This window comes from Anguilla anguilla, chromosome 3 (assembly GCF_013347855.1).
Source record: "Anguilla anguilla isolate fAngAng1 chromosome 3, fAngAng1.pri, whole genome shotgun sequence".
In the NCBI taxonomy this organism is placed as follows: Eukaryota; Metazoa; Chordata; class Actinopteri; order Anguilliformes; family Anguillidae; genus Anguilla; species Anguilla anguilla.
Window position 1 is genome coordinate 56065207 of NC_049203.1, and position 13800 is coordinate 56079006.

A 13800-nucleotide genomic window follows, 5' to 3' on the forward strand; every position below is an offset into this window, starting at 1 on the left:
ACTTCAGTCTCTCGCTGACAGTGTATATAGGCTAATCCTTTTGATGAGGCAACGATTCATTGTGGGAACTCTCCGGGTACCGGTCAGCCTACAACTACAGACAACTCCTGAAGGTACAATGCGCTGAGTTAAGGATATAAAGGCTATATACATTTTTTCCCTCTACGTTCGCGAATGCATAACGAATTTGTTTCGAACAAGTCTGACATCTATATAATTCTAAGTAGTTGGTTAGCTACTGATTATTTGGTAAATTCCGACTGGATACATCACCATCCTAATTTTCAACTCAGTCTGAGCTGAAAGCGGATTTATAAAAGGTAGGTAGTTTAACATGTTCTTGTTTTGGAAAGGACCGTTCAGTTTTATTTGATAAAATTCGAAATACTTTAATTTTGGAAGAAAAATAGACAATTATGGTTTAATGCATGCTTTCGTTTTTCATTATAGGCTAGAGTGTTCTATTTAGAATATCAAACTTTGAATTGCTTGCGCATTCAAAATGTTATGAGTTTGTTCAAAATGTATTGTTTTCTATGAATAAACGTATAGATGATATATAGATAGGCTACATTTTACATTTAAATATAGACATCGTCGCAATAGGTTGTTGATGGTTGATGATTCATTGGTTTGCACTTCGTAGATGGATAAATGTCGGGTTAATAATTGAATTGTTAGATATCGCCTGCTTTAATCTCTTTCCCCAACACACCGAGGGTAGGCTACATTATTTCAAAGATGAATATACATTCGGTTATTTTTTTTAACAACCAGACATTCGTTGAAGGTGATGGGCGAATTGTGCGATTAAGTCTTTGATGGTACTAATTGAGATCTGTCAAAACATCTTTATGCTTAGCCGGTATAGATTTCATCGTGCCAAACTGAAATAGAAATGGAACTGGTGGGGAAGTAAGTATCATATTCGCCACATTTGGAAGTAATAACAAAAACGGTAATTTTTCAGTCATGGGTTTTAACTTTATTAACTTGGAAAAGAGGTCAATTGGCCAAAAAGAATAATTTGCCTTTATCAAACAGGAAGGTCTTAATTGTTCAATCAAATATGTAGATGTTGAACACCGTAATTGTGACGTATGCGTTATCAAAATGAATTCAGTACATCCTGCATTCCATAAATAAATAAATGTATAAATAGATAAAATCCCTTTAAAAATAGGCACACTGAACTATTATCGAGTAGGCCGACGTCATTTTCAGTCCACTAAACACAAGACCGCGTTCTGATGGGAACCTATAGTGTACTTTATCCACTATTTCACTGAAGCTTCGCGCAGTTCTATGTTTATATGCCCCAAGCTACTCAGCTGAAAACTGACTGTTTTGTGAAGTCGAGAGGGCCAGGCACGCACTAATTATCTTCACGTGGTCTGGGTCTAGGAGTCCATAGGCTTTGTTAGGTCGTTTTGAATAACTCCAGAAGTCCAGGGGAAACAAAATCCCAAAACATTAAACTGCAAGGTACTAAGTATTCTCTCCGGATTAGATGACACCTTTTGTTGCAGAAACACCCCATTCAGAAATCACTTGATTGGTTATTTCAACGTTTTACACCCATAATTCCAGAGACCTATGATGATGGTGTTGCAATTTGAAGTCCTACTCAATTGGTTTGAGTTGGTAGCTGAGGTATTATCTGAGTTAGAGAAAAAATATCTTATCAATTAACTGCAAAAGCAATGCATCACAGTGTATTTGTGGTCTTGAAAATGGGGACAAATTAGATGGGTAGATATAGCATTTATTTTTGTTCAAACCCCCCATCCCCTTTCCAGCTCAGTGAGTTTCTGGGTTCCTGGAACCAGGGTGGGAAAACAATTATTCCATCCATAGCCTAATTATTCCATGATCTGGCAAGAAAGGCATGTCAGGAGTGAGAAATATTTCAAAGAAGTGTTCTTAAACAAGGACAGTTAAAGAACAAGGCAGCCATATTGCATTTCCAACATGCCAAATAAGCAGAAAGAATGAGTTGGAGAAGCCAAGAAAATTCCTATCATTCCTGGGCTTGTACTACTGCTGTTCTTCTTAATCTCATTTTTCAATCGAGCAGTAGGTTAGGAACCATGAGTTTTTTTGTTTTTTTTTTTTGTTTAAAATTCAACTGGACCAGCTGCCAGGTCTGAAGTAGTGAGAGTTAGCAAGGTTTCACTTCAGTGTTACAGAGCTGTTAACCTGCATTGCCACCAGCTCGGGAGGGATGGGAGAGGGAGTGGAGTGACATGCATAATTAAGTGATTAGCTTTCCCAAAGGACTGCCTCATTACAGTTAGGAGTGAATAGGAAATGTCTGTTTGAAGGAAGTGTGGGATTATTTTATGGGCCTCTTCAGTCCTTTGTTTCTTGTTTTGGTGTGGCTTTTGAAGGGAATTGATAGTAACTGGGGAATTAAGTAGCATCTTTGCAGAGTAGTATGTGTCTGCTCTGCCGTGTGATGCATCCTGTCTCAAATCTGCACTGAGGGTTTGCAGTTTCTGTTCTTTGTTACTCTCCAACTGGTAATGGCTTTTCCTTGGTTAATCTATCTTTAAGATAATGGGTTAATTGCAAGGTCATTGAGGTGAGAGATATTGCAACTGTAATTTCAAGAGTAATTTTAAAGGATGGAACTTGCTATGATCTCTTAGGTTCAATAAGACGATCATAAAATATTAATAATTTGGATAAACCCATGAAAGAAATGAGTTCTTGCAAATGGCCATGTAGTTAGTGCTGGCCCATCAAATATAAAAATGGTGACCTTACCTCTAGATTTAAAAATAAGCAAAGCATTATTTAATGATGTGCCAACAGGATGATTCTCAGCTGTCTGTGTGTACAGCCCCTGTGCCTCTCTTTGCTGCCAGGCTATGTACCAACACATGTCCTCCTCTGTAGGTGTGCCCAGGTGATGAGCTCCCTGCTGTTCTCCAGCTGCAGTATGAAGGACCATGAGTCAGTGGCCATCCTCCATTACCAGGGCTCGGGCAAGGCCAACAGCCAGTTCTCCCCCTCCGGCCTGCACTCCTCCTCCCCCTCCACCCATGGCAAGCCCCAGCCCTTCAGCCTACAGCCGGGCCCCCACCTGCTGGCCAGCATGCAGCTCCAGAAACTCAACAGCCACTACCAGAGTCTGACGGGGCCCCCGGGCACCTCTGCAGGGCCCCCCAGGGGCTTCGGCGCGACGGCGGCGGGGCCCGTGCAGATCGGCTCCGGCGGGACGGCCCAGGGGCCCGGCATCATCGATTCGGACCCCGTGGACGAGGAGGTCCTGATGTCGCTGGTGGTGGAGCTGGGTCTGGACCGGGCCAACGAGCTGCCGGAGCTGTGGCTGGGCCAAAACGAGTTTGACTTCATCTCGGACGTTTCCGCCGGCTGCTGACCCTGACACGCGACTGCACCTGTTCTTTCTCCCCTTCCCGTCTGTCTGCTGCGCTGAAGAACATAGACTGATGTGCCACTCCTTTTCCAGTTCTTTACACGTGTGTGTGAGTGTGTGTCTGTACCATATAAGCCTTGCATTCTCCTGACCAGAGAGGTTGAAGTTCCTGTCAATGTTGCTTCATGACTGTGGACAATCCTGTTAAAATAATCACACGTTCTTCTTTTCAAAAGGAGTATAGTGGCTGAGCTCACATGCATGGTGGACCTAGTGGGAAGGGGATTCAAAGAATCAAGCAAAATATATATTTTTTTTTTTTTTTTGGCCTGTGCATTGTTGCATTCATGTAAATACTCCAAAGTGAATATATTTGCCTTTTTGTGCTGGAGAAGAGGACCGTGACTCTTTCTGTGTGCAGTCTGACCCAGAAGGACAGTATGTCTATAGTTTTCTTTTCCTCATGTCGATATTACAAAAGAAGCTTCATTTATTTCAATGCGTGGTGCTGAGGAGTATGCTGCAGAGGAGGAATGATTCCACACCAAAGGAGGTCAAGATGAATTTAAGGCTACTTTTTTCTTTACCTTCACCACCCAATGGATTTTTTTACTATTACTGTAGCAGCCCTAGCAGGCTGCTGTAATGGGATTATTTCAGTTTGTTACACTTAACAATACCTCCATACCACAGAGACCCTGTAAAATGAGCTACAAGCAACAGAGGTGTATATTAATCATTTGTACTTTTGTTTTCTGACTGAAAGTGGGCTCTCCTTTGATATTTTATCGGTCGGGGCTAAATATGAGGAGGCGGCTCTTTAAATAGCCCCTGGAAGACAAAGGGTTTCACCTGAGCCCAGGGGCTGGATGTCTGTGTCAGTGCAGCTCTGTGGGCCTCCTGTGTGCCAGGGTGATATTACTATCCTGTAACTGAAGGAGGGGCTGTGAAATGGGGATCTGTTCTGTGCTTGTTCTGTTATCCCAGCATTAGGAAGGTGTGTGTGTGTGTGTGTGTGTGTGTGTGTGTTTTGCAGGGGAGGGGCAGGGGACAGGCAGGCAATGTGTTGCATCACGTAAAGCTGGTCACATTGGTCACAGAGGAACCTGATCTCACCAGCGCTTTCTATATTTAAATAAATTAATGAGAGGCCCGTCTGTTTTTCCCCTTCAACAGTCTTCCTGTCACCATGTAATTCTGTAGGGACAGCGACTGACAGTTTTCCCCTTGATTCTGTGACACTGAGAAAGAACTGCTTGCTCTTCAGTAACTATTGTAGCTCAGTACTTTCAATGATTGCTGGGTATGGAAAATGAGCTTTAGACTGAAGGACTCGGCATTCTTGTTACTAAAGAATGCATTGTTGTAAAATGTCTGAAGTGTTACTTAATCAATCCATTAGTCAGTACTTATTGTTACAAAAGAACGGGTGAGAATCATTTTCCACTTTGTATTGTTAAGGTTCTCACACATTTATATTTAAAATTAAGCAAATTCTAAGCATAGGGGAATTTAAGCATAGTATTTAAGCATAGGGGAAAATACTGTACAGGTAACTACCACTTCTTTAAAATACTGTAGTTATCTAGTGATATGGGGATATCAGTTCAACAACCAAAAGCAGGTGTAAACCTAAGTCGAGTTATAAATGTTTCAAGAATGATGTAGCTCCAGTTGCTGGATTACTGGACTGTCTGTGTGTGTGTGTGGGAGAGAGAATGTGTAAGTATGCATGTGCATTAGCTTTGTAAATTGTGGGTTTTTCGCCTAGGAATTGCCACAGCAACCAAAAGTAATTTACTGACTTCTGCAAACAATTGTCTGTGAAACCATTTCTTCCTAGTCAAAACACAGGCAATGCTATATGGAAAGAGCAGCTTAACTAACCACTGCTAAACTTGCTTTCAATGTTTGTGCCAGTTTGTGGAGTTTCATAGCATTTTTGTCGACCACAGTTTTTCTTTGTAATGGGGGTGGGAACTCTAAAGAATTTGATTATGAAATCAAATCAAGAATGTTAACATGAATATTAATTTAGTCACCTGTTTCCCATGCTTTCCATCTTTCTTTAAATGGTGATTTTGAGATCATTGTCTAAGAAGAGGAGGTAACATTTGTTTATCAATTTATTGAAAATACGTTTTGTTGTTGAAATCACGGAGTGAATTATAATCTACTTTAATTTTGTTTAGCACTTTCATTGCCTCTTGTATATTTCTATGAAAAGATGTACAATTATTGCACCATATTTAAATACTTGTATTTTGTTATTTTCTGCATTTTTGGGAAATAAACTCTTCAAAAACTGTGAGTTATCTTATGATTTCCTGAGCAATAATTAAATCTATCGTTTATGACACTGGAAAACACCTTATACATTAAAGCGTGTAGAAATGTAACTATTATTCTTAGACGAAAATCCTTAATATTTTAAAGAACTGCATAAAAACAAGATTTTTTTGGGGGGGGCACACTTTAAAATATTGTATTCAGAATGTGTCGTACTGAATCATTACTGCTAAAACATTGACATGATCTGGCACTTGTAAACAACAATTTAAATAATTTCTAACATCGTGCGTAATTGATCACGAAAGCGGGTTTGTCCACAGGGTTTGTCCAATTTCTATGTTGTGTAGTACTGACGCCATCTAGTGTCATTCATTATGAACTAATAATACCAAAATCCTCAACGTGTACAAAACATTCATCTCCCTGGGGTTCTTATGTAGCTCACTAGGTGGATGTCATGTTTAGATAATACAGTTATGGAATGTTATACTTAAGAAAATTATATCCATCCATATAAAAGTATTTAAATGCCCCTTTTGGCTCAGAGGTTATGAACCAAAGTATCAGACAGCTAAGGACATTCAATAGTGTTCTAAATGAACATAAAACAAAAAGGAAATAAAGATTATTTTTTGATGTAACGACTATGCAGCATCAAAAATCAGAGATTTGTGGCATGAGAAAGATGCTGCTCAGTGGAGATTCTGACATTTGGCTGAGGAACAGACAGGCTCAAGCAATGCTTTATCTGACACCAAATAAACAGAGGACCTCTGTTCCCTGTGCTGGCATTTCCTGACAGAGATAGCCATCCTGAAAGAAAGTCTAAAAGGAAGCAAACATTAGGACAGAAAGAGTACAGTTAATGTAACTTATGAAGAGTCAGGACAAAATAATATATGAATTTCAATTTAAAGACAAATACATCACACTGATACACACACACACACACACGCACACACACACATATATATATATATATATGTATGTGTGTATGTATACACACACACACACACACACACACACATGCTCTGGAAAAAAAACTACTAAATGAAAAGTGGACAGGCTTCTGGTGGCCTCAATCTGATCTCAGCCAGTTACGACCTCTATCACCCACACTATGTAACCAATAAGATAAATATGTGCCAGTGACTCGGATATATTTTTCACCAATTAATTCATTTTTAACACACAAGTTGTAGTGACATTTTATTCAAATGCCATTAAATTTAAATGAATCATTATTTCTTTGCTTGAAATGCAACTAAAATAATACTATTATTAAACTATTTAAGATAATTTTAGAAAAATGAATGTCTGTTTTTCAATCATAAATTTTGTAATTTATTTGCAGGTTAATTTTTAGGGTTTGAAGAAGTTTATTAAAAGAAAGATATATTCAGGCAATAGGCCACAACCAGAGAGTCTGTATAGCTGAGACTGCAAGAGGAATCTCCACTTGACATCACTGTTTTCATTTTGTATCTTCTTTAAGTTCTGCAGTGAGTACACTGTATGTAGAATATGCCCTTGTCACCATGTGAACTTACTCATTCAAAAAGACTCACGGAGCATGCATGTGTGTAAAATGGCATTGGTTTGAAAAACTATGAAAATACATGAACAAAATCTAGGATTTTATAGTTACATTTTTAGAATAATTGGGATAATGTAAAACTGTTATATTGAATTGCCTGTCTGGCTGATTTCCTCTCAGTACAATTTCAAAAACATCATGTGCTGATCACCACTCTTCCTGAGAGGTAATATGTTTTTTGTTCCTTATGATTACACATGAAAACTGGCTGAAGATGATTACATTTGAAAATATGCAACACAATGCAAATGTTTGATGCATACAGAAGAGAGAACAAATCACTTTTAAGTACTGCCAAGGATATCCTAGGATACCACTCCAGCAGTCAAATTGCATTCAGCCTTATTTTAAGTTTTCTTTTTCTTTCATTTTATTCAATATCAACATCAGTGCAAAATGTTATTTTATTATTATTATTATTATTATTATTATTATTATTATTATTATTAATAATAATAATAATCGTTTTCTTGTCATGAATAAAACGGCAACCATGACTTTTTTGCCAGATTATTTAGCTGAATATCTATGAAAAAAAAGTTAAAAATAAAAAAAAAAGTTTAAATTATGATTGTACTTTCAAGACCTCCACGCTAGAGGGCAGATATAAACAAAGTAGTACACCCGTTTACATTGTCCCTCTCCGGCACCCATCCCCTTCGTCGTTATCATCGTCTTCCTGAAAGTAGGAGGTCCTTTTCTCGCAGACTCCGCCATGGTGAGCAGATTTTCTCTTCACTTCATGTTGAAATTCACCTAATAACATCCCTTTTTCTGATTGTAGTGTGTTCCATCCTCACTGAAATATTGCACATATAATATGTGTATAAATAATATATCCCAATATTGTCTTCCTAAAGTCTGCCGTAGTCTAAAGAAAAATAGTTCAAAATATGAATCCATCACACTTCGTTCACCAATGCTTTGCGATGTGGCAGTGTGTCCACTCAGGCCGATACTGTGGTTTTGTTAATTACCTTAATTCGAAATGCAATTCAGACGGAAATTTCTGAAAATATATAATTTGGAAAGTTTTGTGTTTGGAGTCTTAATCGTAGTAAGCGGCTCTGAAGTTAGGCCCCGGTCGGAACCAGCACTAATAGTAATAGAAAGCACCGCAAGCTTGCTTTTCTCTTGAACTGCATTATTTTGGTGGATGTGTGCTGTTTTCTGTCTTGTGTTGCATTCGGTGAAATGTTTTTTGAATATAGATAAATGAATTTTTGTGGCGTTTAATCCACTTTGTTATGACTGTGTTCACGTTGTCTACATTGACATTTTCCGCTAACGTTACGCTAGTGTGATGGCTAACTCGGGAAATTCTGAGAGGATGTGTGCTTACTGGGCTCCAAGCTAGCACCATTTTTTGGCAAATTTTAAATGATGGCTTTCGTTTCTGGGTGAATGACTAACGGGTATTTTTATTTCCGTTAGGCTCGAGGACCGAAGAAACACTTGAAGCGCGTGGCAGCGCCGAAGCATTGGATGCTGGACAAGCTCACCGGCGTGTTCGTAAGTACTGCAAATAAAGAAATGTTTCTCGAAGTTGAGTAAGGGGTACATATCACGTAGCTGATCGTCCTTATCTAGGTAGGTGGCCCCAGCATAGCGTGATTTGTTTCCTGGTCTCAGAGTGAAGCTGGGAACGTTACCTCAGATGCTACCGCTGTAGGGCATGTCGCTTGTTTGAATGTTTTATTAAGAAGCCCTGTGAATCCTTTATCCCGAACACTGTCAGCGTCACCCTTGAGAATAAGCACTTGCTTGTATCTTTTGGGTTGCAGGCTCCTCGCCCCTCCACTGGCCCCCACAAACTGAGGGAGTGCCTCCCCCTCATCATCTTCCTGAGGAACCGGCTGAAGTACGCCCTGACTGGAGATGAGGTCAAGAAAATCTGCATGCAGAGATTCATCAAGATTGACGGCAAGGTTCGCACCGACGTCACCTACCCCACAGGCTTCATGGGTGAGTTCTGCATGGCGAGCGTACCTACCTGAATTATCCGCCCACTCTTTGGTCATTTGTTAATGTTCGGAGTTCAGTGGTTGTGCACTCACAGTTGAACCAATGCTCAGATGTGAGTGTCCTCTCTGTAGGCATGGCCCCACTTAGTTGCACGGAACTTGTTGAAGTGCAAGTGGCCTCCACACTGAATGAGCTGACCTAGAATGAATTTGATTGGAGCTCTTGTATGATGGAGGTCAGTAAAATAGTAAGCAGCTGTGTTTTTGTGCCATGGTCATAGGCATCAGTGTTGCTCTTGTATGAACAAGTGCTGCAGGCTTTAGCAGACTCATAGGCATCTTGTATTCGTCTTGTATACAACTGCAGGGTTTACTGGTTTTCATATAATTTCAGAACCTTGTGTATAGGAACTAAGCTGTAGGAACTAAGCAGCGTTCCAGGTATAACTCACGGTTTTATCTGACAGTTTTTCTACGACTGGCACTTGCTTTCCGGGTAACATTCAGACCTGAAACTGGTTCAGCTTTGAAATGTTTGCCATAAAAGCATCCTAAATTAAATTAGCTGCAGGCCAAAGGGGAAACGTATATGAGTACTGAAATGTGGCTCCCGCGTTGAAGCTGCTGAAACTTTATTGAAGGTCATGTTTTAATCAAAAATGTTGCCTTATGCCAAGGCTTTAGCTTTAGTGAGGATAGATCACCATTAAGCATTGCTCTGTTGGAGCCAAATGTGTCATTTGGAATTCTCTTTTGTAGCGTCTTTGTGGTGTGTGATGCTGTTGGGAATATTGTGCTACTTATTCTAGTGTAAAATGCATCTGCTTGCTTGATATACTTGTACTTTTCTGACCGCTAATTGTTGTGGTGATTGGGGTTTGATAAATGTCTCATGTCTTTTGGGGTCATTTGGAGTGAAGAGCTCTTCCTTAGAGGGAACAGTATTGTCCTGTGATTGTCAAGCCCATAGCTCTCGGGTCTGGAATCCAGTGCTGTAACCACTAATCCTTATCTGATGCAATTTCATTTTACTGAGTAGACCTGTGAATATTGTGGAGTGTGGCAGCATTCATGTCTGTTCCTTGGAATGAACTAAAGTTTTTATTTTTGATCTGTTTTTTCACCTCATGAACAGCATATTGAGGCATCAAGCATTTTTAGGTGCCCGTAGAGATATGTTATTTGCTCAGACTTCTACTGATACGTGAATGTTGACTGAAAGTGACGCTGCCTGTTCAGTTGTGAACTGTAGAACTGTTAAGTGGGAGGTGAAATGGGTGATTGCATTAAGACTTGACTCTTGATGGTGGTGGTTGCAGTGCTTAATTGTCCTTTTTTGTGGTCAGGCGATAGACTTCAGCCACTTAGTTGCTGTTCCTATGTTGTGTTTAGATGTGATCAGCATTGAGAAGACTGGAGAGCACTTCCGCCTGATCTACGACGTCAAGGGCCGCTTCACCGTCCACCGCATCACCGCCGAGGAAGCCAAGGTGAGCCGGGACCTCTGACAGGGCAGGCACTGCGTTCATTGGCTGCTTTACTGACCCCTCCCCAAAGGGGCTGTCCTCTCAGTCCCCCTCCTAAGTACCTGTATGCATGTACTGTAGTAAGTCTCTAAATCAGAGTATCTGCTAAATGCATAGTTGGGAAGGCAAACCTGAGGGTCTTCTCTCTGCTGTAAAAATGCAAGTTTGCTGCTCAAAGGTCTGCTTGGGCTACTCGGCCCTATGTTGTGGGCACTCTCCATACATAAAGATGCACAGCAATGATTTTTGTACATGGGTTTATTTATATTGAGGTGTAATGTGTATGAAATGACTTGGCTGAAGAAGTGAAATCTGTGCTGAACCAGAGTTTCCTCCTACCTGTAGTACAAGCTCTGTAAAGTGAAGAAGATCATGATTGGCACCAAGGGGGTCCCCCACTTGGTCACGCATGATGCCCGCACCATCCGCTACCCTGATCCCCTCATCAAGGTCAACGACACTGTCCGCATTGACCTGGACACTGGCAAGATCACAGAATTCATTAAGTTTGATACCGGTAAGTAGAGTAGCTCTTCATTACATTACTGGGCTATACTTTTTGCATTGTTTAAAATGAAGAATTTTAGCCTTAATTTGAACCTTTTTTCTGGTAATGTAATTTTTCATCCCCCAATTTAATATCTAATTCTGAGATTTTGAACTAAATTGTTGGGTTGCTTTATATTCCCATAAAAAGCTACTCAATGGCAGGAAGTGGTTCTACTCCAAGCATTTGGCTCGGCATCACTGTCTGCCCTGTTTGCATTCATTGCAAGTTGTGCAAAGTTGTGCATTAGTAGCTCTTCAGTCGGACTGTCCCTTCAGTCACGCCATGGCAGCACGTTCTGGTCAGTCTGTTGTACCTCAGATGGGCCTGGGCCCGCGGCTGTGTCCCCCTCATAAGCAGCCTCTTTCTGCAGCTAACCTGTGCATGGTGACTGGTGGTGCCAACTTGGGGCGTATCGGGGTGATCACCAACAGGGAGAGGCACCCTGGCTCCTTCGACGTGGTGCACGTGAAGGACAGCACCGGCAACAGCTTTGCCACCAGGCTGTCTAACATCTTTGTCATCGGCAAGGTGAGTGAGCTCACGGCGAAGGGGAGCGGTCGCACCGGTTCCTCAGGCGACCGTTCGGGTGGGAAAGCAGTGCCGGATTTCATTTGCATGACTTGCGTAGATTGCTAAAGTAGGCCAATTTAAAGTCTTCCACCTGTTGATCTCTCTGTTCTCAATAATTTTTGTTGCTAGGTATAGGTTTCAGAATGATGAAATTGTTCTAGATCAGGAAGTGTAGAGATTTCCACGGATGCTGTTTGTACCTTATTGAATGCATTCTAAAATACCTTCATATTGGTTTAAATTCTGGAAAATGCTAGTTTTCATGTAGTTAAAAAGCGGACTTGAACTTATAGCAAATACTTGCAGGGATGTGATGTACTGTGTCAGTTGGGTTGAGATTTCATCTTCTAAAATCCCGACTGTGTGTCTGTCCTTCCAGGGCAACAAGCCATGGGTTTCCCTGCCCCGCGGAAAGGGAATCCGTTTGACCATTGCCGAGGAGAGGGACAAGAGACTGGCCGCCAAGCAGGGCAGCAGCTAAGCCCAGCTAGCACCGCGGCTCCTTACTCCTGTCACCGCAAACCGATTTCAATAAAAAGTTATTTACAAAAACACACAACGTCTCTGGATATTTACTTTATGGGTTGGGATTGGGGTTCAAACTGTTTTTGGGATTAATGTAGGATCCAGTTATTTAGTCAGCTTTCACAAACTAACCTAAATACTAAAACTAAAATACTATTTTGGCCTCTTTTTTTTTATTGTTTTTTTTTAATTATATACATTTTTTTTATATAAAGTTTTTGCTTATTTGGAGGGAAATTAATACAGGAATATAACTACCAAGAAAAAACAGCTGCGGTCTGAGAACAACATAATTAAAAGTTAACTTGTACTGTGGAATTGATGTCAGTTTGCTCTTGATGGCATTTTTCATTTGATGGTGTAACATTCTAAAATATTAAAAAGCACATTTTAAATGTGGGGGGTTGTCTGCAGCTATAACAGGATGTGAGTTATGCTCCCCTCAACGAGCCTGGCTCACTCAACCTGTGGAATTGTACAGTGGTGAATCAATCTCTTGCGCAATAACCATCATTTGGTAATTTTCCAAAGTTCTGGTACTTAGTTTTACAGGAAACAATTTGTAAACAGAAAAAAATGGCTTGTCCTCTTCAGTTGAGGGGGAGAGCAACTGCTCCAAGTGGAGGAGTTGAAATATCTTGGGGTCTTATTCACTAGTGGGGGTAGAAAGGGTTGTGAGCCAATTGGGTGCAGTGGATCTTAGCAGGTGTACTGGGAACATCTGACTGGGGGCAGACCCAGGGTACAGAGGGACTACATCTCCCAGCTGGCCTGGGAATGCCTGGGATCCCCCATGAGCAGTAGGGGGGAAGCTGCTCGGGAGAGGGACATCTCTGCCTGTCTTGTTGCCACTGCAACCCTAACTAGGACCAAACGGTATGAGCGGATGGATTTTTTAAGGGAAGGGGTATTAAAATAAAATGCATTTAGCTTAGCAGTGCTGCAGAGCTTTTTGATATAGTGCCTGTTTAACAGCTGTAGGCTGCTTTGACTCATTGGCCTCCAGTTAGGAGCTTTTTTGGCATTGTCACTATATTTACATTTTTGGTTTTAATTATAGAGTGTAGGACGTCTGGTTTTATACCCTTCGGGTGATTTAGGGCTGAAATCTACAGAGTGTGGGGGGGGGAGAGCTGTGGTCCCGGTTCCTTCGTGGTTACCTCACGGATGGCCCGGCAAATATATTTTTTCTTGGAACCGGCTGCTGGTCTCTCCCAGCCTGGCTGTTAAGGGCGTGTGCGTTTTTCTCGCCGATCTGACAGATCCAGAAGACCATATGGGCACTGCTGGGCCACAGCCTGTTCTTCCTGCAGCCTGGAACAGCGGGCGTGGCGTGGTCCAGAACCGCAAACCCTGCCGGGGGCCCGGACCGGTACAGGACACAACGCTGCTCA

At 41.2% G+C, this 13800-nt stretch overlaps 2 protein-coding genes across 3 annotated transcripts; both read left to right on the forward strand.

Annotated features, from left to right (window-relative positions):
• On the forward strand, positions 1-5697 carry cited1 (Cbp/p300-interacting transactivator, with Glu/Asp-rich carboxy-terminal domain, 1). Of its 2 annotated transcripts, none has more exons than XM_035407864.1 (2): positions 1-320; positions 2902-5697. In XM_035407864.1, exon 2 carries the CDS (start codon positions 2915-2917, stop codon positions 3383-3385), a length of 471 nt encoding a protein of 156 aa, XP_035263755.1. In that variant the 5' UTR covers positions 1-320; positions 2902-2914; the 3' UTR covers positions 3386-5697. The 2 variants fall into 2 exon arrangements, with proteins under 2 accessions (XP_035263755.1, XP_035263756.1); XM_035407865.1 differs by having other exon boundaries at positions 4-113.
• A 2219-nt stretch (positions 5698-7916) lies between these two features.
• rps4x (ribosomal protein S4 X-linked) lies at positions 7917-12437 on the forward strand. Its single transcript, XM_035407559.1, has 7 exons — positions 7917-7989; positions 8706-8783; positions 9056-9236; positions 10628-10725; positions 11107-11278; positions 11682-11839; positions 12261-12437. The coding sequence occupies exons 1-7, from the start codon at positions 7987-7989 to the stop codon at positions 12360-12362; spliced, it is 792 nt and encodes a 263-aa protein (XP_035263450.1). The 5' UTR covers positions 7917-7986; the 3' UTR covers positions 12363-12437.
• Positions 12438-13800: the final 1363 nt, after the last annotated feature.

Coding starts and splice junctions, on each gene's coding strand:
- rps4x (XM_035407559.1), top strand. Junction 10,726..11,106: donor TCACCGCCGAGGAAGCCAAG/GTGAGCCGGGAC, acceptor TCCTACCTGTAG/TACAAGCTCTGTAAAGTGAA. Junction 11,840..12,260: donor ACATCTTTGTCATCGGCAAG/GTGAGTGAGCTC, acceptor CTGTCCTTCCAG/GGCAACAAGCCATGGGTTTC.
- cited1 (XM_035407864.1), top strand. CDS start 2,915: ATGAGCTCCCTGCTGTTCTCCAGCTGCAGTATGAAGGACCATGAGTCA.